The sequence below is a fragment of the Mauremys reevesii genome, linkage group 2, assembly GCF_016161935.1.
Source record: "Mauremys reevesii isolate NIE-2019 linkage group 2, ASM1616193v1, whole genome shotgun sequence".
In the NCBI taxonomy this organism is placed as follows: Eukaryota; Metazoa; Chordata; order Testudines; family Geoemydidae; genus Mauremys; species Mauremys reevesii.
Genome location: NC_052624.1, coordinates 149,559,927 through 149,584,334, shown reverse-complemented (window position 1 = coordinate 149,584,334; position 24,408 = coordinate 149,559,927). Strand labels below are relative to the sequence as shown.

At 46.8% G+C, this 24,408-nt stretch overlaps 1 protein-coding gene across 1 annotated transcript in view; it reads left to right on the top strand.

Annotated features, from left to right (window-relative positions):
- Positions 1-4,109: 4,109 nt before the first annotated feature.
- TGFA (transforming growth factor alpha) overlaps positions 4,110-24,408 on the top strand; it is a 46,310-nt gene continuing 26,011 nt past the window's right edge. The window contains exons 1-2 of the mRNA XM_039526873.1: positions 4,110-4,810; positions 17,218-17,271. Of these exons, the coding sequence (XP_039382807.1) occupies positions 4,771-4,810; positions 17,218-17,271 (94 nt within the window). The 5' untranslated portion in view covers positions 4,110-4,770. The remainder of the gene's footprint in view (positions 4,811-17,217; positions 17,272-24,408) is intronic.

The window sequence follows — 24,408 nt, the reverse complement described above, 5'->3', positions numbered from 1 at the left end:
AAGATTCATCAGAAAATGCCCGGAGCTGGCAACGGTGTGGAAAGGAGGTTTCTCAGTGCCTCGTATGAGGAGCTGGATTCACGCAAGGTGAGACAGGCCAGCATGGGGCACCTGAGAAGATAATTCCCCCTTGTAGGGGGTGGAGGATGGGAAGCAGTGGTCCCAACATTGCTGTTAGAGCAGTGAAGTACTGGAGTTAAGGATAACTGCAGGTTTACCCACTTCTCATTTGGGGAATATGGAGGCTAGGTTAGTTTACCCATTTCTTTTTTTTTACCATCACATCACTGGAGGTGCTACTCCTGGACTGTTCCCAGGGGAAGATGCTCTCGGGGAAACATCCTGAACCCCTCCCCACGCCAGTTATGCCCTTTTTTTCCACCAACACCATCCAGTTTGGGGGTAACGCAGGCAGCCTGCAGGGCTCCCTGACCCAGGGAAAATTGCAGCCTCTTTGCACTCCTACAATCTCACAATCCAGCAGGCGTTCCAGAAGGACTTCGCTGCTGGAATCTTGTAGCTCCTGGCCTGAATTTGTCCAGTGCTGGATTTGCTATTTGCCCTGCTTCACAAAATCCAGCTGACTTAGATATGATATGCTAGACAAACACAGTTTATACCAGGGGTGGGCAAACTTTTTGGCCCAAGGGCCACATCTGGGTATGGAAATTGTATGGCGGGCCATGAATGCTCATGAAATTGGGGGTTGGGGGCTCTGGGGTAGGGCCAGAAATGAGGAGCTCAGGGTGCGGGAGGGGACTCCAGTCCGGGGCAGGAGGTTGGGGTGCAGGTGGGGGAGGGCTGCAGCTGGGGGTGCAGGCTCTGGGATACAGGAGGGTGGTACTGAGGAATTCGGAGAGTGGGAGGGGGATCAGGGCTGGAGCAGGGGGTCGTGGTGCTGGCTCCAGATGGCGCTTACCTCAAACAGCTCCTAGAAGCAGTGGCATGACCCCTCTCCAGCTCCTATGCAGAGGCACAGCCAGGAGGCTCTGTGCACTGCCCCATCCGCAGGCACTGCCCCTGCAGCTCCCATTGGCCAGCGCTTGGGGTGGGGGCAGTGTGCAGATCCCCCTGGCTGACCCTACATGTAGGAGCTGGAGGGGGGACATGCTGTTGCTTCCGCGAGCCACATGGAGCCACAGCACACGTGGTGAGGCAAGCCCTGGACCCTGCTCCATGGCAGGAGCTCGAGGGCTGGATTTAAACATCTGAAGGGCTGGATGCAGCCCCCAGGCCATAGTTTGCCCACCCCTGGTCTATACAGTGGGGAGGCAAGTTTTAAAGGAAATTTGGGTCTGCACTGTTCAGAGCTTTATGTGTCGTGAATTCCACCCAGCAGTCAGTTGTCAGCCAGTAAAAAAAAAACAGTGAATTGATGATAGATGGCTCATTGACCTAAGACACAAATGTAAAACCAGATCCAGGGGCTGGAATTTGAAGCTGGACAAGTTTAAACAAATATTTAACAGTGAGGGTCATTAACACTGAAATAATGAACCGAGGACTGGTGTCGTCTCCGTCAATGGCAATTTTTTAAGATGCTTTCCTAAAGGTGAGGCCCTCATTCAAACAGGAGTTAATTCAGGGCAGTCCTAAGGCCCGTTTTACACAGGAGGTCACACTAGAGGCATGTCTACACTAAAAATGCTGTAGCGCTTTAATGAAGACACTCTGAGGCTTTGTCTGCACTACAGACTTCACAGTGGCACAGCTGTAGCTACATCGCTGTAAGGTCTCCTGTGTAGCCGCTCTATGCTGGCAGGAGAGATTTTCACCCCCCTGAGTGACGTAGGTCTGGAGCGTAGACCTCGATGATCACACTGGTTCCATCTCGCCATATAAGCTATGAAATGTCATGCTCTTGCCAGCCTGCCCCACGCAGAAGGAATGCAGCTACTTTCTGGCCTAAACTTGAGCCTCAGGTGGCTTTCGTGGCTAGGGCCAGCCCATTGCATTAGAGGTAACAAAGGCGTGAATTGCCAAGGTAAGAGCTGCCTCTGAGAGGAAGGGGTGTAGTCACTCGGCCAGCCCTAAATGAAAGAATGTTCTTGTGGCTTATGCAATCTGGGAGTCTTGGATCCGTGATACATACACAAAGGGAAGGGCTGCTCCCTGGTTTCCTCCTGATCCCGCCTCCTACAAACTAACCACAGCCCACAGAGGACAAATTTCAGTGCATACTTTTTTTCTAAGGAAATTTGATTTGCAAGAGTCCTGAGCAAAGCTGAGTGTAATAGCTAGGGTGACCAGACAGCAAGTGTGAAATATCGGGACAGAGGGTGGTGGGTAATAGGAGCCTATATAAGAAAAAGCCCGAAATATTGGGACTGTCCCTATAAAATAGGGACATCTGGTCACCCTAGCTAAAGCTTCCCAATAACACATGCTTTTCTGAGCCAGGCTCATGTTGCATTTCCTATTTATACTCAGCGACTTCAGTATCTAAAGCTACGGTTTGTGATTAGAGCAGTGCCACCCCCTTGTTGCAAGAGCACCATCTACCCTTTGGCTTTGAAACACCTTAGATGCATAAGCTTACATCTCAGCATCATTCATATTTATTTGTATTAGATCATAGACTATCAGGGTTGGAAGGGACCTCAGGAGGTCATCTAGTCCAACCCCCTGCTCAAAGCAGGACCAATCCCCAGACACATTTTTGCCCCAGACCCCCTCAAGGATTGAACTCACAATTCTGGGTTTAGCAGGCTAATGCTTAAACCACTGAGCATTACTGTAGTGCCTAGGAGCCCAGCCAACATCAGGGTCCCATTGTGCTAGGGGCTGCACATACAGGTAGGAAGAAACAGCCCCTGTTCCAAAGACCTTACAATCTAAACAGACAAAGGAAATGATTTCTGTTTTACAGATGGGGATCTGAGGGCCAGTGAAATTAAATGATTTGCACAAGAAGTCTATAGCAAAGTAAAAAACTGAACCCAGATATTTTGAGCCCTGATCCAGTAACAACCCTAACCCAAAGAACTTCTTTCCTCTCATTTGGTGATCTTAGCCCTTAGAATCATAGACAATCCGGGTTGGAAGGGACCTGGATGTCATCTAGTCCAACCCCCTGCTCAAAGCAGGACCAATCCCCAACTAAATCATCCCAGTCAGGGCTTTGTGGGAGGTCAGGGGGCTCTCTGTCAGCTGCCATCCCATCTGACCCAGGTGGACTTTCAAGTTTTCAGAGCACTTTCTGTAAGAGAGATGCGGCATTTGTCTCTAGGCAAAATTTCCCCTTCACCCCACCTGTGCAATGGGTTATGTGGTGGCTGGTTGCCAGAAGTGGCTGCATGTCTGTATATTTGCGTGAAGCACTGTGAGATCATTCAGGATGAAAGGCGCCGTGGAAATGGAAGATGTGCCAAGATGAAGAATACTTGGATCAAAGTGGGTCAGTTTTGAAACTATAATTCTACAAATTCCATTGGCAACCAGCACCAGGCAAAATGAAGGCATGAGAGCTATTCCTGTGATGAGTTTGCTAATAGAGGGATATAAAGCTTGATGTTATGTTATTTGAAGGATGTTTCAGGGAGGATGCATTGATCCCCTGACTCTTGGCTTGGGTCTCTATTTATATGTTAATGGTAAAAATCAATTTAAAATAATTGTTACACCACCTATTTTATTTGTACACATGGGAAGAGATCAGACGGTTTGGAAGCCGCCTTAGGACCTGTAGTTCGCCAACGCTTCTAATTCTCAAACCTTAGGAGATAGCCACACCTGCCTGGCTGCGGGTGAAACCCTGAAACCCTCCTCCAAAGGAAGGTGAATGGTCCATGTGCCAGGGCCAGAGGGGTGGCAACACAACATTTTGTTGGCGGAGGCCAGACACTTTAACGCCAAACCTCTCAGGCTGACCGTCAATCAATCTGAAGTGTAGCCAAGCCCTTGGAGAGCCAGGTGATAAGTGCCTTAGCCAGTCTAGATAGGTCCGGCTGTCAGGAGAGGGAGCCGATGAGAGGAGGCAGAACATTTCTGACCCTCTCCTGCCGCCTAGAGGTCACGGCAGGCTTCAGAGACAGACAGAGAGAGAGAGAGAGAGAGAGCTCTCGGGCTGATCAAACCACAGTCTTGAAGGCCCAATCCCAGCTACCCACAGGGGCCGTGGAAGGCAGCTCCCAGCTGGTCTTATCTATGGTGTAATGGCCAGAGGGGCCGTGGGTGGCAGGAGGGGCAGCCACTGGGAAGCCGATCACGGCTGCCCAATAAAAATCTCCATGTGCTGCGCCCGCACAGCTGCCGGCCCCGGAGTTGCTGAACTTTAGGGCTCGTGGGTTGGCGAGGGAGCCCCACTCGCTATTATCCCGGCAGGGAGCCGGCGTGCGCCCTAGCGCTGCGCCACTGGGGCTCCCCAAGGCGGAGGCGCACGAAGCCCCTGTGCGCGCTGCTCTCTCCCGCTTCTCCAGCTGCTAGCGATGTGGGGCCGATCTCCCTTCCCTAGCTAGGGCATCTCCCTGCGCCCCACGCCTCGGCATTTAATCTCTCCCCGCACCCACCCACTTCTCCTCCTCGCCACCCGGCGCCTGCCTCTTCCCGGGACCCCACGGAGCGTCTCCAGTAGCCGCGGGTCCCGGGCGCCCCCCGCGCCCCTCTCGGAGGGGGCAGGAGAGTGATGGTCGGCTCCGCTCAGGTCCAAGTGGTTGAAAGGTGAATCCGCCTCCATTTCCGCCCGGCGACGGAGCCCTGCCCACCGCAGGGAGCAGAGGGAACCGGCGCACCGCCACTCCGGGCGCAGCAGGGCTGGGGGACGCCTGCAAAATGGTCAGCTCCGCCGGGGAGATTGCAGTGGTCGCGCTGGGTAGGTCGAGCCGCTGGGCGCCTCTGCCTGGCTTTCTTCTCTCACTTTCTCTCCTTTCCCTCACTTTCCCCCTCTTTCGTGCCTTCCCTTCTCTCTCGGCCACTTTATCTCCCGCTTTCCCTCTCCTTCATTCTCCACTTTGCCTCGCTCCTTCCCTTCCCCTCTGCTCCTTTCCCCCACCCCCGTTCGCTCGCTTCTTTCCAAACTCCCTTTCTCAGGTGGCGTGCTCCGGTCCATGCCTTCGCTCCTGCGTAAAGCCATAAACACACACGCTTGCTTTGGCTTCTTTCTCTGGTTCCCATGGAAAGAGAACTCTGATCCCAGCCTGTTCAACTGCTGCTTCTTGAAGGGGTGGGGGTGGCGGGGGGATTAAATGAATCAAGGGGACTTGGGGGTTAATTATATAAGCAGGAGAACAAAATTAAACCCTTGCTGGGGGGGAGCGGGGAGAGAACCCAAGCTTTTGGGGGTGTTCTCATTTGTGGGGGAGGGGGTCTCCCCCTCCAAACCCTGGAATTGCTGAGAGATGGAATATGGTGCTTGCTAATCACTCATCTAGAAGATCTAACTTTTTCTCAACCAGCTACAATTTCCTTACCCCTGCCCTGTGCCCATTCAGTGCCCCAAACCTTTATGTCCAGTTTGCAATGTGTCCCTCTCCTTGATCACTTTTAAGAGGGTCTTCTCCCAATTGTTTTCTGATAAGGCTGAATAAGGAGGCTGGAATGTCGGTCCAGTGTGTGTGAGAGCCCTTGTGATTCTTCCCCCCGGAGTTTGTGCTTGTCAACAAGCAGTTGGCTGAGAATTTAACAAGGCAAATACCTTTAGGTATCTTTTGCTTGCCTATTTATTTCCTGTGTGGCTTGCCCCTGGCATGTTTGCTCTCCAGTGGTTCTGGTTGGCACTAGATGATTAGCAATGTTAGTTTGAAATTTAAACTAGGTGTGTAACAAGTGCTGGGCAACTTAAAGCAAGACCATGGCACAAAGGTGTGTGTGTGTGTCAGCCAGCCACAAGAGGAGAGTTTGTTACATATTAAACATAATTGGTGTTGGTCCTGCTTTGAGCAGGAGATTGGACTAGATGACCTCTTGAAATCTCTTCCAGCCCTAAGATTCTGTGAACTGAAGCATGTTTCCCCTATTGCACTGAAAACATGTATGTTTATTTCCCTTGTCGCTGAAAGAGAGCCCCTGTGAAAAGTGTAATATTAAGGTCCCAGTCCTGTAAAGGGTTAACCCCATGAGCGTTTACACTGCACAAGGAGTTCCTAGAAGTCACCAAAGCCTGATCCTGCTCTTTGTTTGACTAGCGTGAATTTGGATTAACTCTGTTTAAATCAGTGGTGTTACACTGATATAAAAACTCTGAACAGAATTGAGCCCAACCGATGTCAGTGGGAGCTCTGTGAATTGGTGGCTTCAACATTATACTCTTAAAGGGGGAAAGGGGTCAGATTTTAATAGCTAGATCTGTTCTTTGGCTAGGCCCAGTCTTACTGAGGGTGAGTGTCCAGAGTGTCCACAGTGGTTTGTGTACAGAAGGTGAAACACTGATGAAATGCACTGGCAGGTTGGTCCCTATGGCTCAAAAACATTGCAAGGTAAAGCTTATCAAGTGGGTGTGTCTCCTTAGCAGCAACTGCCTCCTGAGCAGAGTGGGTGCCTCAAATGTCTTCACAGCCTTGCACCTGCCCTCCTCTGCTGCAGGTCTTTGAAGGCTGGGGGTAGAACACATGCCTAGGAATTCCAAAAGTCTGGAAACCAAGCTGTGGGCTGAGTGCATCCGCCTGCTTCTCCCCTGAGTGGGCTGTAAGCTCTGTGACTCCCTGGCTGCTGCAGGGAAGGTATTGTCATGGAAATTGCAGATTTCACACTGGGAAGAACTTTTCAATGAGTTGCTGCAGTTTACTTCATTCTTTTTTAGAAAAACTGTGCTTGTCAGGAGTTCAAATAACTTTCTTGCTCTGCCAAGGAGAAGGGCATTAATTATTATTTGTATTACCCTAGCACTTCAGAGCCCTAGTCGTGAACCAGGAACTCTGCTATGCTAGGTGAGGTACAAACATTGCCTCAGTTTCCTTAGCTGTGTTGGGTTTTTACATCCTCTTCCTTACACCAGTGTAAATTGTGAATAACTCAATTGAGGTTAGTGAGGAAAATCTGGATCGGAAGCCTCTATGGACACTGTCAGATTTTGATATCGCTTTTTACAGTGGTGTAAATCTGGAATCATTCCAGCCCCTTTTGGTTTTATTTCTGTGTAACTGAGGCTTTATCTATGGGGGGGGGGTTGTACCAGGGTAGTTGTATCTATGCAAAATCTTTGCGATTGAAACCACATCAGTGCACTGAGTGTATGCTGGGAATCTTCACCAGGGCATACAAGCCCTGAGTGCAGCTCTGGGGAGAGCTACATCTGCACAGAATGTGCCTTTTGCTTTGGTGATTTAAAAAAAAAAATTAGCCAAGTGTTGAAAGTGGGCCCTGATTTTCCTCTCACTTGAGCTGTTGTAGGTCAGCGGTAATGGAGTTACTCCTGACTTATACAGGGTTGAGAGAGAAGAATTAGGACTGCTCTTTTGAGCCTGAATTCCAGTTCTTAAACTGAGCTGAGTTAAAACTGGGTGCACGATGAGGCGATTTGATTCTTCTTACGAATCAAGTATTGCCTTGATGGGCCAGCAGTTTGATCCAGGCTGCCAAATGATGTGTAGGTCGGGACTAGTTATTCAGAGGTGTTGATCACTGGCAGCTCCTGTTAGCGTCAGTAGGAGCTGCAGGTGCTCAGCCCTTCTGAAAACCCATCCCTGTGTAGCAGTCCGCCTCTCTAAGGCCGGTTCTCTGGGCTTTGCTTGTTTCTATAAGGTACATTGTGTAAGGATGGAAGTTGAGACCAGGCATCTGTGCAATTGATAGGTCGTGGTAGCCTTGTAGCGAGGGTGGGAAGCCATCTAATGAATAACTTCCTTTAAAAGTGGAAGAGGAGGAAAGAGGATGGTGGTCTTTGAACTCTGTTAGCAATGAAAATCTGATTGGTCTGAATTTCCTAGCCAGAGTAACTCAATTGTTACTGTTAAAAGGGACCGTGAACTCTTCTGGCTCAAATAGAAGAGCTTGATTCAGCCCAATGAGACTGTAAAACACACCCCATAATCATTGTCTGTTAAACATGCTGTGTGTGGTGCTTCAGTCCACAGCTCGCTCTCATGTATTGTCTCTGCTTATGGTGGCCAGGAATTTTATCTGCACCTGCTCTGAAAAGCTGGTGTCTCCCTAAATGTGTTAGCAGTCATTTACCATTCATAATTACAGCTGCTGCAAATGGGGCTGCATTCTCTGGAGCTTAAAAGTCAAAATAGAACGGAAGTTAAAAAGAAAATCAAAGTTAAGTAAGTTTACCTGCATCCCAATGCATGATTAGCAGAACTGCCCTTACAGACCTGACAGAGCAATGGGTCTAGAGACCACCCAGAACAATGGAACTTCAGAGAGGTGCTGGCAATTAACTGACTATCCCAGCAGCCACAGCCAAGGAGCAATTGGAGGGTTAATATTTTACCTAAAGTCCTAATTGCAAAACAACATTCCAGCCTCTGTCTGAGCTCAATTGGAGCTGTCTTGTGAGGTCCTGCTCAGCTTCCTGCGATTGAAATAGGAAATGCAGGGTATTCAGCATCTTGCATGAGGGAGCCCTGGCTAAGCTGTGGAAAGATGGACTGTTTCAATGGGAACTTGAACTGTTTGTTTACCAGGGTATTATATGCAAAGTATTTGAGTTCTCTGGGGAACTTCAGGCAGGCGGAATGTAATTCTTCACATTACAGTCTGGCTATGATAGAGGCTTCTGTGCGCCTGCTCTTGTGAAAAGTGCTGCTGGTTCCTTTGGACACCAAAAGAGAGCCTTGTAATGCAAGTTTATGTGCCTCTGAGAGAGACTGAGAAACATCTTTGTGTGCGGAATAGATCTTGGGTGCTACAAGTAGAATTGTAGACTGATTCGTAGAATTCATTCTAGTCCAAATTCTATAAGCTAAGCAATCTCCAAAATGGTACTGTCTGCTATATTCTTGTAGCGCTACCAAAAAACATGTTCCTGTTCAAATAAACAAGTTGTAGTATTCTAAGGCACGATACAAAGTATTAATATATTTTATTGCCCACCTCTTTATTGATGTACATGTCATGTAGCCATTGCAGCGTGAGAGAAATCTCTCTTGAGTGGTAACAGCTAATTTAGACCCCATCATTTCATATTTATCATATTGTACTGTCACCAATACTGCTATTTAATGAAACTTGGTAACTAAAATTATGACACCAACACACCACTGTACAAATGCCTGTAACTGGTTTCTTTTACTGTGGTGTATACTAATAACTGAACAATGCACTTTTAAATAAGTAATCTCTAGTTCCTTAGATTTAAGACCCAACCGACCCTTGGCTTCCGTCCCTTTCTGGGTTATTTGCTCAGCCACTCCTTGCTTGCAGGGATGGTCTTTGATGATGGATTGCTAAGTAGAACTGCCACTCAGACTCTTAATTCATTGCAGGGCAGATTTAATTTAATGAGGGGTTGTTGTCTGCTTATAATTAAAAGGATAGGATGTTAATATCATGTTCCTTTACATGGGAACAGTAAACATGTTGGAATGACACTGTTTCTAGACTGTATCTGCATCTTCATCTTGAACTGGAGACACAAGGTCTGGTCCAATTTCCATTGAAGTCAGTTGAAATACTCTTGGGCCTGGAGTCCCCAGAGGTATTTTGGCTCCTAACTCCCATTGAAATGTATGGAAGTTAGGAGCCCAAATACCTTTTGAGTGTCTGGGCCCTGCTGATTTCAGTGGGATTTAGACTGGACTCTTAGGGCTTTGTGCTGATGTTCTGCTCAAGAGTGGATTTCACCCTATGTCCCACTAAAGTTCATAGAGATGGGCTAATGTTTTAATAACTGACCCCTAACAAGAGTCAGTGAAACATGAAGTAAGAATTGGAGAAAGATCTCTCTCTTTTTGGTCCCGTTACTTGAGCTGCCTGGATACATAGATTTATTACTAATCTGGTATACTTTTAGAGCACCCTTTGCTCCAAACAGTCCTAAAGCCCTTTACAAACGCCTCACACACAGCAACATTGAAATGCAGCCACCTCTGCGGTGGAGTGCCGCAACTGTCTGGCAATGTTTTGTGGTCTTGAAAAGAATGCAAAGGGTCCTTAAGAAATCCTTCATGCTGCACCAGGGTTAATAGCCAGTTTCCCAGAGAGCTTTGCTAGCAAATTCAGAGCAGAACTGGAACGGAGGGAATACAATGTATCAAGACAACTTTCAAAAAGGTGTGATCTAAGGTTTGTTCTAGGAATTGGGGGTTCCATAGGAAAGACTGCATTGAGGAGCTATTTCCAAGCCAGTCACTGCTTGCAAGATGATTTCCCTGCGACTGTTCTAATGTGGACTGCATCACTGTTCTTAATTTTATATAGGGTTGTTCAAAGGCTAATATTTCCTGGTCTCTCTTATGGCTTTTCCCTTTCTTAATAAATAAAAGGGTTTGGAGTCATAGGAGTCTCCCTCTGGGCCGCCACATAACAAACATGTGTGAATCTTCTCTCCAAACTGTTATGCTAAGATCAATTCCCACACGCTGTGGTGGTTCCTGAAATAGGTTTGCTGGCGCAGAACCTGTGTGCAGCTCAGTGATGGCAGAGCCTGCTTGGGATTCAGCAGCTCTGCAAACCACAAGCTACTGAAGGGAGCCCTGACTCCGGGAAGCCGGCTCACTAAGCCAGGTGCAAAAGGTCCTGTCCGTGGTCGCTCAGCAGTGCCTCCGGCTTGGCTCGGCAGAAGGTTGACTAGATTGGACCTGTGCTTGGTAATGCTAAGGCTGTGAGTGGGCTGACCTGAAGGGAACCAACCACCGGTGCAGGAATAATCCACTGTTCACCATGTTACGCACCCCCCCCCCATCTGTGCTTGATCCACAGAGGAGATGGGTCTGTTACAGTTCTCAGCTGGTTCTGCTGCTGGCAGCTGTAATCGCCTCATATCCTCCATGGATCAGGCACTGAAGGAGACATATAATGCACTGACCAATAGATTATGAAGGTGATGCCCTTTCCTGCACCTGTGCTAAGAAAACTGTTCCCACCCCTGCTCTGCTCGCACCATGTTTCTTCCTGTTCTCCTCCCCTCTGCTGCTCAACTTCTCACAACCCCAGTCCCCCTCCTCTCCCTTCCTCTCTTAGCAACCACCACCTCTTTCCTGCCGGGACCACTTTTCCCCGAGCCCTGGTCCTCTCCTGTATCATCTCATCCCTTCTTCCCAAAGAGGCAACGCGCTTGTCTTAAATGATGGGGCCCAATTTTCAAAACCACCCAAGCCCCATTAAAAGTCAATGGGACGTAGACTTCTAAGCCACTTGTTTTCTTTGGAAAATCTTAGCTGATTGCTCTCCCTTGTGACAGGGAAGGTAGCTCAGGCAAGCAAGTGGCTCTCCGCACTTTATGCTGAAGGGAGGGAAGTGCCTGATTTCCGAGTGGTGGTTGTATTTAATTCCCGGTGGTACTTTCAAGTGAGCATTGCTGTTTTAATAATCATTGCCCACGAGGGAGCTGAGCTCTACTCTGGAGGCAAGACCCTTTCTAATGAGCTAGGCCTCTGAGAGTACATACGTCTACATAAGAAACGTACTCTAATGTACAGGTGTTGGACTAGATGACCTCCTGAGGTCCCTTCCAGCCCTGATATTCTATGAAACACTACAGCGGCAGTGCTGCCACTTCCCTGCTGTATTACAGACCCTTCCTGCTGCAGCTGCAGAAGGGGTTTTCCCGTTGCTGTAGGTAATCCACCTCTCCAGGAGGCGGTAGCTAGGTCAACAGAATAATTCTTCCATCAACATCTACACTGGGGCTTAAGTCAGCTTAACTATGTCTCTCAGGGGTGCATTTTTTGCACCCCTGTGTGCAGTGTAGCTAGGTAGACCTAACTTTCTAGTGTAGGGCAGCCCTGAGGAACTTCTTTGGGCCTCAAGCTTAGTTTGGGTGTGCAGGGATCCCTGTAAATCATTCAGTAAATGATAGGTTGGGCTATTCATTTGCAGTCACTTAATGGAAAAGTGATAAGTGGATGCAAATAAGGAACCTCCTTTGCGCAGCCAATGACAGCTAAATCTTAACATGGGGTTCCTCCTAGACCCCTCAAATAGTTTTGGGGAAGGTGGCCTACCCTAGTGCACATCTCGCTTAGGACATATGTTCTGAGGGCCTCACCACATGGGCGATGGTCTCCGTATATCCCAAATGGCCACATATCTGTGGCATCTACTTATTGCAGGTCACCTGTGTTGCTGGTCCTGAAGGGATAGAACCTCACTGATGAAGTTATTCCTTTGGCTCAAGTTGCAGAGACTTGTAACTTTGAAGGTGTAGCTCTTGGGTTCGATCCCCACTAGCAACCAGTGGTGAGGGTTTTGTGTTGTAAAACGCAGTCTTTGTCTAGGGAAAGCTGCAGATTTTCCAAGGACATTAAGCGTGTTAGGTAACAAGATCCCATTTGAACTGAATATCTCATTAGGCTACTTTGAAAAGCCCGGCCTTGGTACTTTCAACTTTCTATCTAATGCTGATGTCCTATCTAGGTGACTCTGCATGTGAAAGCGTGATGATGCCACAGTAGACTGCATTACAGCTACCACAGTGCATGCACCTAAATTCACCACCTTAGCTGCTGTGTTGTTGGGTATGTTAGCCATAGTGTGCTCTAGGTAACCTAAAACCATATTTACTCAGCTGTCAGGCCTCGCTAGTGTGAATCACTGACCTCAAGCAATCACAGGGTGACTGAACCTCGGCAGTCTGTGGTTAGTGAATGTAAGCTTTCGGATACTGAGAGGATAAAAACCTAACTTGTGGGAGGAAGTGGAAAAGTCCATCCTTTAATGAGAAACAGGAACCTGTGGCCCAAGGTAATGGAGTCCCTGGCAGGTCTGTTGTTTGAAATCCTGGATGAGGTGTATTTACATCTCTGGTTACCAAGAGGGATTTGGTGTCAATATGGAGAACAAGAATGTCAAGAATTAGAATAGTGCTAAGCTTGTGCTGTCTGCCTTGGTATATTTTCAGCAAGGCGTTGCTCTAAAGCAGTGTGTTAGGGGCTGATCCAGTGAAGCACACGCTTAACTTTAAGCACTCATTGACTTCAGTGCGACTTGGGCATGTGCAACAAAAATAAGAGGTTTAGAAAACATGACCTATGAGGAAAAGCTGAAAGAATTAGCCGGTTTAGTCTGGAAAAGAAGACTGGAGCTGGGGAGAGGTGATAAGTCTTATAAAGAGGACTGTGGTCAACTGTTCTCCATGTCCACTGGGGGTAGGGCAAGAAATAATTGTCTTAATTTGCAGCAAGAGAGATGTAGATTGGACATTAGGAGAAGTGTTCTACCTATAAGGATAGATAAGCACTGGAATCAGTTACGTAGGGAAGTTGTAGAATTCCCATCATCAGAGGCTGTTAAGAACAGGTTAGACAAATGCCTGTCAGGGATGGCCTGGGTATAGTTGGTCCTACCTCAGTGCAGGAGGTTGAACTAATTCATCTCTTGAGGACTCTTCTAGCCCTACATTTCCCTGATTCTATGCTTAAGTGCTGTCCTGGATTGGGATAACTTTTTCAATTGTGGCTTAATTTATTTCTTTGGCTTTGGGGGCTTATTTTCAGTGTTTGTATGAGGAGCGTACATACATAAACTCTGTGTCCTTACTGTAACTTGAAAGTACATCACACATAATGCAGTACAATGCGATTTGGTAGAACCTGCCACCATTAAGCCAGACTAGTTAAAAGCTCAAATTTCCCTCTCTAACAATTTCCCACTTTTCCAAACCTGCTCAGTTTTCCAGCAGCTGTGGGAAAAGATGTGCTTTGTGACATGCCTCAAAGTAATCCTGTTGGGGCTGTTTGAGACAAAGAGGGGTATAGAACTCCAAAGCCACAGAGAATCTCCCTCCAGTAGCCCCCTCTTGACATTGAGTGGAATCAAGAGATGAGGAAAGTCAAAGCTGGTAAAAGGAAATACATTTTTTTCTGAATGGGGTAGACTGGCACTCATTGCCACAGGATGTTGTGGAGGGCAAGACCGTGAATCTTGCTGAAGAGGGACTGGGCAGTAATGTGGATAACAAGAATGTCAAGAATTAGAATAGTGCTAAATGAAGAGTTTTGGAAGGGATGTGAAACTTCATGCTTTGGGATTGAAACTAATCTTTTACTCCTAGTGATTAGGATGAGAGCACATCTTCCTGCTGTGGAATTTCTAGCACTTTCCTCTGCAGCAAGTGTGCTGGTCACTCTCAGAAATGGGATATTGGTCTGGAAGGATTATGAGCCCAATCTGATTTAGCAATCCCCATGTTCCTACAATCAAAGGGGGCTATAACCCCACCTAATTAAAGAGCTGGAGAGAGAAAGTGGGTGAGGTAATGTATTTTATTGGATCATCATCTGTTGGTGAAAGAGACAAGCTTTCCAGCAACTCAGAGCTGCTCTTCAGTTACCAGCTCTACATAGCGGGAGAGCTTCTCTCTTTCTCCAACAGAAGGTGGACCAATGAGAGATTCCCTCTCCCTCTCACATCTGGTCTCTAATATCCTGGGACCAACATGCAGATACATACAATGCTGCAAACTGTAATTAAAGAGCGGTCAGCGGCACAGTGTTTCAAGAGATCATTGGCTGTCTAATATCAAAGTGTGTGTGTGTGTTCATCTGCCTTACAGAACTCCACAGAGAGAAGCATCTGTTTGAACTAGGTGGGATGATCAATTTTTAACAGGATCTAACACCTGATATAGCTAATAAGTTTTGCCTGTTTATATTTCTTAATGGGAGTTAAAGCCCAGCTGAGAGAACTTCTTTCTCTCTCTCTCTCTCTCTCGGAGCTCCTGTCTGTATGCCAGCTTGAAGCTGAAGGACGTATAAAATGTTCTGCTCTTAAGTCTGCACCTGCTAGTGGCATATCTATCGATCACAGTTTGGCTTAGCCGGAGGGTGACTTGTGGAGGTGTTGGTCTATGAGCTAGTGTTCTCTCTTGCACAACTCCATTAAAGCTGCGCCGGGGTGAATTTGGCCCAATACATCAAAACATAGGCACTTCCCCAAGACTAAAAGCAGAACCTGTTAGGAAGCAAATCATGCAAAGGTGGGGCTGGAAAGGTTCCCAGCTGAGTTTGGTTATGCTTGTTGTTAACACTCTGTGTGCTGTCACCAGGAAGTCCAGCTGGGTGCTCCATCTAGCTGAGTTCTGGGGAAGTGCCAGCATTCCAAGGGCCATATCTTTAAACAAACCTGTGTAACATCTAGGCAGCGGAGTGAGTTGTCCTTATCATACAACTGTTCTTTGAGTCTCTGCTTCTGTTTTTGTGGGTGCAACGTAGCTCCAATCTCAACTCGGCAGCCGAATGTTCATAACTGGGCACCTATTTGCAACGTTCCCAGCTTATCTGACTTGTGTTTTTTCATTGCAGACCTAGTTCTCAGACCAATCTCACTAGGGGTTATGAGCCCTTTGAATGGGCAAGAGGCATTGAATGGTTTCTGGTGAGAGTCTTGGTGGGTTTGATCCCAAGCCAGCAGAACTAGCTGGCTTCAGCAGAGCGTTGGTTTAGATTTGGGGTTTGTTTTGACCCAAGATTCAGGAGGGGGGGGTTGTGTTAAATGCTGCATGAACCGAAACCAAGAAAAGGTTAGAGAATCCTGCAGACTGGAAACGGTTGAGTTTCACATGGCTCTGCGTAATTAGGGCCCAAACGAGGACGTCCAATCTGAACTCCTCCAAATTTCAGGAAGGAGTATTTGCATACAGATTTCTGGATCCCAGTTTGCTGTCATGGCCTTATTTCCAAGAAAGATTAGAAGTCATTTCCAATGCTTTTTTTGTTAGTTAGTTAAACACAAATCTCCCAGGGTGGGTTGCTCTTGCAAGGAGAACCATCTCCTGATCATGTGAGATTCCCTATTTAATCATCTGCCAGATAAGCTGATCTGGTGAAATAGCCACCATTTCAGACTGAAGTCTCACAGCAAAAGCTCCAAAATCATGTAAGCCATCCAAACCGTACCCCTCTTATCCTCTGGCCTGCGACATACAGGAAGTCTCAGACTCGATGATCTGGTGGTCTGTTCTGGCTGTCTGTTCTGGCTTTAAACTTGATGGGTCTAACCAGCACTTCAGCCTGAACAAAACCTGGCTCCAACCTTTTGTTTTTCCCCGGCTCAATGACCCACCTTACTAGAGCAATGAAACCTGGCTTTGCATTTCCACTGTGCCTGCAGTTCCAGAAAGTTGAATCTAAATTAATCTTAATTGTTTTCTAGATTTGCTATTAGTTCTGCTTCTGGTGGTCACTTTCCTCCTCCTAACTCTCAGCATGGAGAAAGAATGACCTTCAGAAATATCTAGTGTGTTTAGCTCCCCCCCGCACCTTAAATCCTCTTAAAACAAGGATTGTTTAGAATCCTTCCTTCACATTGAGACCCATGTGGCTCTATAGGCTTCTTGTTCGGCTCGTGCTTACATTGTTGCCACCACTTTGCTTTTCTGGTGTATGTTTTATTCATTTTTATGAACAGTTGTTTACAACTGGTAACATAAGAGCTGGAACTCTACTTATCTCAACAAAATTGGGGAGTGTGGAATTTATGTGATAAACCGGGTTTCAAATAAAGGGCTATTTAACTTAGATGGGGAATCTTTGGATAAGAGAGCTTATGCTACACACACTTCTTTGTGCCTGGATAGATTTGAGCTGCTGGTTGGAGCAGGGAGTCAGGACTCCTGGGTCCTTTTCCCAGTTCTGCAACTGACTTGTCCATTGACCACAATGGGCACTGGATCAAACCCTAGCTGTGTGAGACCTTAGGCAAGTTATTTAACCTCTGTGTGTCATCTTCCTAATCTCTACCTGGGTATAACAATACCATGCAGGGGTACTGAGATTTAAGATTTAAATATGATTTGGGATCCTATGATGAAAGTTTCCATGGATGTTCAAAGTATTATTGCTGCTCCTACTACTGTATGATTTGTTGGGGAAAATACTTCCATCTACCAATACATGTATAGATCAGGTGTGTGTATATATTGCATTCTATGTCTAAGGACATATACATACACCCAAGATATCCAAGTTTGTGTATAGTTAGAGATGATCCTTTCTGGCCTTAAAATATATGGATATGTCCCAAAAACTGTTGACTCCTTTTGAAACCTATAGGTCTCTTGCATCTTTGACGCTGCCCCTGCAGCTAGAAACAAGATCTGTGTGTCTCTCTTTTGACTGTTTAAATCAATGTTTTGCTTGTTGTATTGTTTGTGACCTGTATTTTGAAAATTTTCCCTAGGTATTTTACTAGCTGTGTGCCATGCCTTGGAGAACACAACATCTGCCTTGAGTGGTAAGTTCACTGATCTAATATATTAACCTTAGACCTTGCATAGTAATTTCAACCATATCTTCTGCAGCCAGAGCTCTGAATTACCTCTATCAGCCACCCCTTCTGGCTTTTCTAATCATACCCAGTGGTCCCCACAGATGTTTGCATCATGTCTGTACTCTGTTTCCTGGCTCTCTCCAGTAGTCCTCCAGCTCAGATGGCACCTTCCCCAGCTCAGATGTTTGGAAAATGCATCAGCCATGGGGTTGAGATCTGTGCTTGAAAGTGACAAAAAAAAAAAAACAACAAAAACCAATCCCAGAAACGTTTAGTGGTTATCTAACTGAGTGTAATGTTGGCCTCTTCCCCAGGGCCTAACTTGATTCTCATTTAAGACCCTACCTTCAATGTATTAATCTTGGCTGTGTTGATAAGTGGATAGATCACATGTGTGACTTGGTAGGGCTGGTTTAAGAGAACCCTGTGGAGGGGAGGTTATTTCTTTTCTCCGCCTTTCATTCCATCCTATTGAATGTGAAGCCATTGGGAGAGCAATAGAGGAGAGAATTCACTTTAGTCCGTGTGCTGCTTATCCAGCCCGGAACGGTCTTCACTTCCAGCCTGCTGCTAGCCATTTAAAATAACCAACAGACAGAATAGCCTTTTCCTATGCTCTGGCTCATAACCGAATGTCGGCTTGTCTTCTCCAGGGTGAGTGCTGGTTTGTACCCATGAGCAAACAATGCTGTTGCTAGCGCTTTGGGAGCATCTCTGATGTATTTGTACAATACCCCGCACAATCCCAGTTGAGGCTTTTGAGAGCTACTGTAGTGTTAATTACAGGGTCCATGCAGAGCCTTGCTGATCAGTGTGGATGGGATGCTAGTAGCCACAGGTATAAATGATCCCCTCCCTCCCCCCCCGGGATGTGGCCTTATTCCATGGTATCTGTGTCTGGGGTGGTGCAAAGATGGGATTGGGTTACCTTCTTTTACGTGAATGCATCTTTTAGTAGGCTGGCTAGTGTGTGGGGAACATGACTACCCTTTGCTGGATGGAATCAGATCTGCTCAACTGCATGTCACAGTCCTCATACTGCTAACAGATTCTTCATAGCTCAAGCATTAAGTGCCTGTGTTTGTATTGGATTTGTTAGATTTACACACTGAAAAACACTTGGGAACTGCTAGTGCCATTCCCTCACAGCCCTTTGAGTGGCTCATTCTGGCTCTGAAAGGGACTGAGTGGTCAAGTTCATATCTGGGTCTGAACTTCCTCCAAGTTCTGGTGGAGGGTTAGTTCCAGTCTCCTGGGTCCAATGCTGCCTGATAGACCAGGATAACCGGTATGTGGGAGAAGTGCTGCGAGCTGGGCATGCAGTTGTATGCACGCACACAATGGAGTTCTCAGGAATATATCTTTTCAACACCTACTTTGCCTTGCAAATAGGTGGAACGTGGGCCAGCCAGACACCGGTCCCTGTGTGTGAGATACTATTGCTCAACAACCACCTTTCCAAATTCCCAACAACTTCTCCATTCCATTCTCTGCCTGGGTTTTCTCCCATAAGGCACTGGAGTTGTGCTAAAATTAGAAAGCTTATCTCTCTTGTGCAGGTATGTGTTACCTGCTCTGGAATTGCCATGCCCTAGATATACTAAATGCATTATTCTCCTTGTACTTGCTTTGTTTTTATCAATTGACTTCAGTGGAGTTGCCCTCGATTTTATACTGGCGTGAGAGGAGAGTCAAGCCCTACATTGCTCAAGTCCTCTCATCTCTCGGCTTTGTTTCATGTTGTGAATTTGGAAAGGAAGCGTTTGGTGCCGGTTCAGTTGATTGAATAAACAGCTTGTTTTATTCCACCCAGGCGGAATGGTCCGTGGATGCGAATGAGCTGTGGCTTTAGAATGAGGAGGCTGTCCAACCAAATCAAAACTACACCCCCGGTGTTTGTGCCTGATTCTAATCCTTGGCCCTTCATGATTCTTTGGTTGTACACATGGGCTCTTCCTTTCCCTTTGCAGGGCCCTGCGTTTCAGATGGGCGAGGAAGGAGAGAGCTTCTTGTTTAGATGTTTGAGTCCACTGTTACTTGTGTTTTCCCCCATTTGTGGCAACCTCCTGTCGTCTTGATCCTGCACCCATTGAAGTTGGGGCAAAACTCCCATTTTAAACACTTAACAAGAGAGAGGTCAGGCACCTCTCTCTTGTTCTATGCATGTACAGCACCTAGCACAACAGGACACTTCTTGGGGCCTCTAGGCGCTACCATGAGGCAAATAATAAGTAATTTGATGTAGAGATTCAAAGATCACTTATCTCTGAATGACCATTCATAATGGGCTCTATTCTATCCGATAGCACCCTTTGCACTGCCCCACAATGGAAAAACACACAGTCCTGAGAGGTCACCACTGGTGCGAGATGAGGTGATGTTTTGTTGTAAAAGATTTCCCCCTCCCCACTTGTGATGACCTCATTCTAAACACAAGGGAGTCCCGTCTGTGTCTAAGCAGCTGTGTTTTCCATTCATGGTTAGCCTGACTTCCCTAAGGGGGGACATAAGAAGCTGTGAAAGCCTTTAGAGTCAGTAATGGCACAGAGATCAAAGCCCAGATCTAACTTGTGAGAGGTAGTTTCTGGGCTCGCTTGTGCCTGTCTGGTAATAATCAAAGTCCCAGGCTTCTCTAACGAAGCTGGGGGGTGCAGGAGTGGCGGGGGAGGATATCTCATAGCTGTAGGAGTCATTCATTGCCTACACAATAGATCCTGCAGGAGATCTCGGCCTGAATACACAGATTTTCTCCCCCCCCCCTCCCCCCCCAGCATTGGGATCATATAGATTTTCAGATGAAGTGCCGGTAGCTTGTCTCAAGAGACCAACCATCCATGGATCTCACCTGCCTGTGATTTGAAGCGAACTCCAAAAATTACCATCTAAACAAAACAACTGAGAGCGCCCCTTAAAGTTTGCGACAGCTTGGTGTAGTCAGCACAGGGTGGCCAATAGGGAGCCAGCAGACCTGGGTGATATTCCTGGGGTGAGTCACCACGTCTCTGTGCCTCTGTTTGCCCTCCCACCTTGTCTGTCCGGTCTGTCAGCTTTTTGGAGCAGTGTCTGTACGCCACCTAGCACAGCGGGGCTTCTGGGTGCTGCTGTGATGCGAATAATAATTTAAATTGGGGAAACTCCCTCTGGTGCATGGGCAGCGTTTGGTCAGAAGGGGAGATAGACAGGGCATGCAGGTGTCAATTCTGTAGGCTTGAAATTCAGCCCTCTATTATGGGGTCTGCCTTGTGAGGATGGAGAGCATTGTACATGGGACTTTGGCTCCCAAGTGACTTAAGATATGTCTATCTAGCCAGTGGCAGCCAGCGACCCTCCCAGCCCCAGTTGACAGTGATGTCAATGGCTCATCCGTGCCAAGTCACTTTTGAAAACGAGACTTGTCATCCTAAGTCACTTAAGTGCTTTTGAAAATTCCACCCTGAATCAATCAACACTCCTACAATATCAAGGGCATGCAGTAGGGGAAATAATTTTGTACCTTACCTGCCCTACTAACTCAGCCTTAGCTTATTAAAACTGAAGGAATCTTAAAAATCCGATCTGCTCGCTTCTTGTTGAGGTCTGAATGTGGCCATCCAGAACAGATGCGTCAGTTTCACCTGGCATACAATCAGTTTCTAATCCACTTCCTTTTCATTTGCACTAAACTAGGTCTGCAATATTGGGCTGCAAATGCTGCAGGGAACTGTTTGGTTTTAAAACAAATGTTGCCAGTTGAATGCAAGAAGGGTGTTTTATGGAAAAACAGTCCATTTTGGGGGGCTAACGGATTAGTAGCATAGTTCAGAAGGGTGACAATTCATAGATTAATAACAATACGTAGTATTTTTTCATCTGTAGGTCTCAAAGCATTTTACAAAGGAGGTCAGTGTCCATAAGATGGGGAAACTGAGGCACAGGTGGGCCATAACTTGCCCAAGGTCACCCAGCAAGTCAGTGGCATGGCTGGGAATAGAATCCAGGTGTAGACTTCCAGATTAGTGCTCTATCCACTAGGCCACACTCCCTCAGCAGTCGAAGGGTTGGAAATCCCTCAAGAACGTTTGTTCTCATGAACATTCTGGTCTGGGTTTGTCCCTAGTCTGGGAACATAAGTCCTTTAAAAACTGGTATTTTATTCAACTTGTTTTTTTGTTTTTTGTTTTTTGTTTTTAAACTAACACACACATGCAGAGCTTGCACAAGCCCCACTGCTGCTCAGTCCTTCCAGAGCTATCTCCTTTGAGCCAGTCAGCAGACTTTGAATACTTTAAGGCACAAGGCCCAGGTAAATCTAACCCTGACGATCCCATTTTGAGCTTGAGACTTGCACGCTCTGGATTTCAGGGTCAGAATTGGGGGAGGGGAGGCTGCTTAGCTGAGGTTCCCAGCCTCGGAAGGTTTGCTCATCCCTCGTAATAGGCCACTCGAAGCTGTGTCTGGCTAACGGCGATTGCAATATGCTGCTGCCACCACTGAGGGCTGGTAAAACAGCTTCCTGCATTTAGGATCAGGTAGGATAGCCATGAGAAATGCAAGGGTTTTTTATTATTATTTATTCATTTAGTGGAACCCTTATGTCTAGGAATTGGAATATGAACCCGATTCTCCTGTTTTGTTTTCCACTTGTGCAACACAACTGATTTTCAGTGAAGCTGCTCCTTCTTACACCCATCTAAGGGAGGAAGTGGGAGGGAGGGAATCAAGTCCTGTGGGTTCAATAGCCTTCCAGTGTTTTCATGTACATTTCAGCCACTAGGAATTCTTGCACCCCCAACACAAGTAAACAGTACCCAGTGAGTGGGAAATTCTCGTTTCATTACAAAAAAATTCACAATGCGTGTAAATCAATCCATTTTCCCCCCAGCAGAGACCTAATTTGAAGTGGTGCAGCAGCCTTCCCATCTGTCTGGTTCACCCCAGTTTGAAACCAGCATGAGCTGCGCTGGTGTCTACACTAGAGGTCTGCACTCGTGCAGCTACACCAGCAGCAGGGATCTTGACGCAAGCAAGGCCCAAGAACCAAATTCTACTTTCGGTGGGAGTCGAAAGCAGAGCTGGGCAATACCTGGCGCCACAGAGTCGCCCAGGCTTTTGAGCGAGAGTGAGTGTAGATGCGATCAGGAAATATGCAGAGCAAGGCTAAATGGACTTATGAGTAATCAGGTAAGGAAGGGGATAAAAATACAGCCAAGATTAAGACCATGTTAGATAAGGCAGCTAGTAAACACTGGCTGAGGGTGAGAGGCGATTAGAAAACCTCTGCTTATGCAGAATACACTCTTTTGGCTGCCCGTACCTTTCTCCTGACATTGGAGAACCAATGATAGGACAGAAGAAGTCCTAAAGGGGTGGGTGGTGGTTTTTCAGAGGCCCATATGGCCGGTAGGCATCCAGTTCCTATTGGTGGTCAGTTAGGCACCTTGAAAATCTCCCTTATCAATCGTTAGGCAAGACTAAGAAATCCAAACTCCCGAAAGATATGTTACCATGCATGCGATTGGAGATCCCAAACTGAAGGTAGGAAGAACCGTATCGGATCAGACCAGGGTCAGTCTAGTCCAGCGTCCTGTCTGCACCGTCCTCTGCAGCAGTGTCTTCTGGAAAGACTGTAGTAGTCAGTTTAGAACAGTGGTTCCCAAACTGGGGTTCGTGAACCCTGGGGGTTCGCAAAATGTACAACGGGTTCTCGGGGGAGTGAAAGAGGGGAAATTCCCTAATGGCAGACAGAGCTGTCCCTAGGGTCCCTGGGCAGCACGGGGCCAGCAGCCTGGAGCCTCTGGACTTCCAAGAGCTAAGCAGATCAAAGCAAACATCTCTATCACACTGAGGAGATTTAAACTTCGAGACTCCTTATAAGAAATGGAAAAGGAGGTGGATATATTTTGCTGTTTTTAAAAATTAAATAGGCAGCTAAGCTTTGTTGTAACGTGCATTGTTTGCCTGGACTGCTCAAGACCTGAATCCTTGTGTAGGAGGAACTCTCTGAGTTGGCTTCTTAAATAACTTCATGCTGTTTCACATCTGATACTCCTTGATGAAACATAGGAGCCTTGTCTTATAACAGGCTTATTCAAAGTGATACAAGCTACAAAAGTGAGATCTTGGAAGAGTGTTGCCGTTTTCATAATGTAGTAAAAATACTGTAATGATTAATAATAATAAAGTGTGTAATAAGCATGTCATAAAGACAAATTTTATATCTCCAAGATAACGGCTTTTATAATTTTATACTCGGGTAAAGGAGAAAATCCCTGGAAATACTTTTTTGGGGGGGGGGGGTAGGGGGTTCGCGAGACGACATTTTAGTGAAAGGGGTTCACAGGTTGTTAAAGTTTGGGAACCAGTGGGTTAGAATAACCTACTCCCCGGGGAAGTTTTCTCTTGGCTCCCAATAGTTGCAGTTTGGCATGTGCCCTAGTGCATGAGTGGTTGTGTTCTTTCCGCAACCTCTGTGTGTATTTTTAATGTTTGTTCTTATAACTGGATAGACCATCTGGGAGTCATTTGCCCCTTTCCTAGGGCATGAAATCGAACAGCTTGTAATATGTGTGGGTGAACAGGAGAAATAGTTTTTTAACTTCCACTGCACAAATCCTACTTTCTGTAGTAGGTTCTGCAATGGGCAGTGTTTTGGAGCAAACTCAGTCTGGTCTCTGAAGATGGGTATTGGAAGCAGTGTGACCTACTGCACAGAGCACTAGATTTAGACTTGGGAGACCCAGGCTGAGTTCCTGGTTCTGCCACTGGCCTCCTGGGTGACCTTGGGCAAGTCACTGAACCACCCTGTGCCTCTGTTTCCCTATCTATAAAATGGGTACAATGATTCTGATCTCCCTTTGTAAAGTGCTTTGAGCTCTGCTGATGAAAGAGCTCTAGGTATTACAATTTTCATTTCTTTGGTCCCCAAAGACGGGGGGTGGGGGTACATAGACACAATCTGGCCCTACTGAAATTAATGGGAGTTTTGCCGCCTTGTATAGTGCGCGCGTTCTCTCTCTCGCTCTTTCTCTCTCTCTCTCGCTCTCAAAATACTCCTTTCTCAGTAAGGAAGAAGACCCTATAGTTATCCATTTGGGTGCCCAACTGGAGGTACCATAAAGGGGT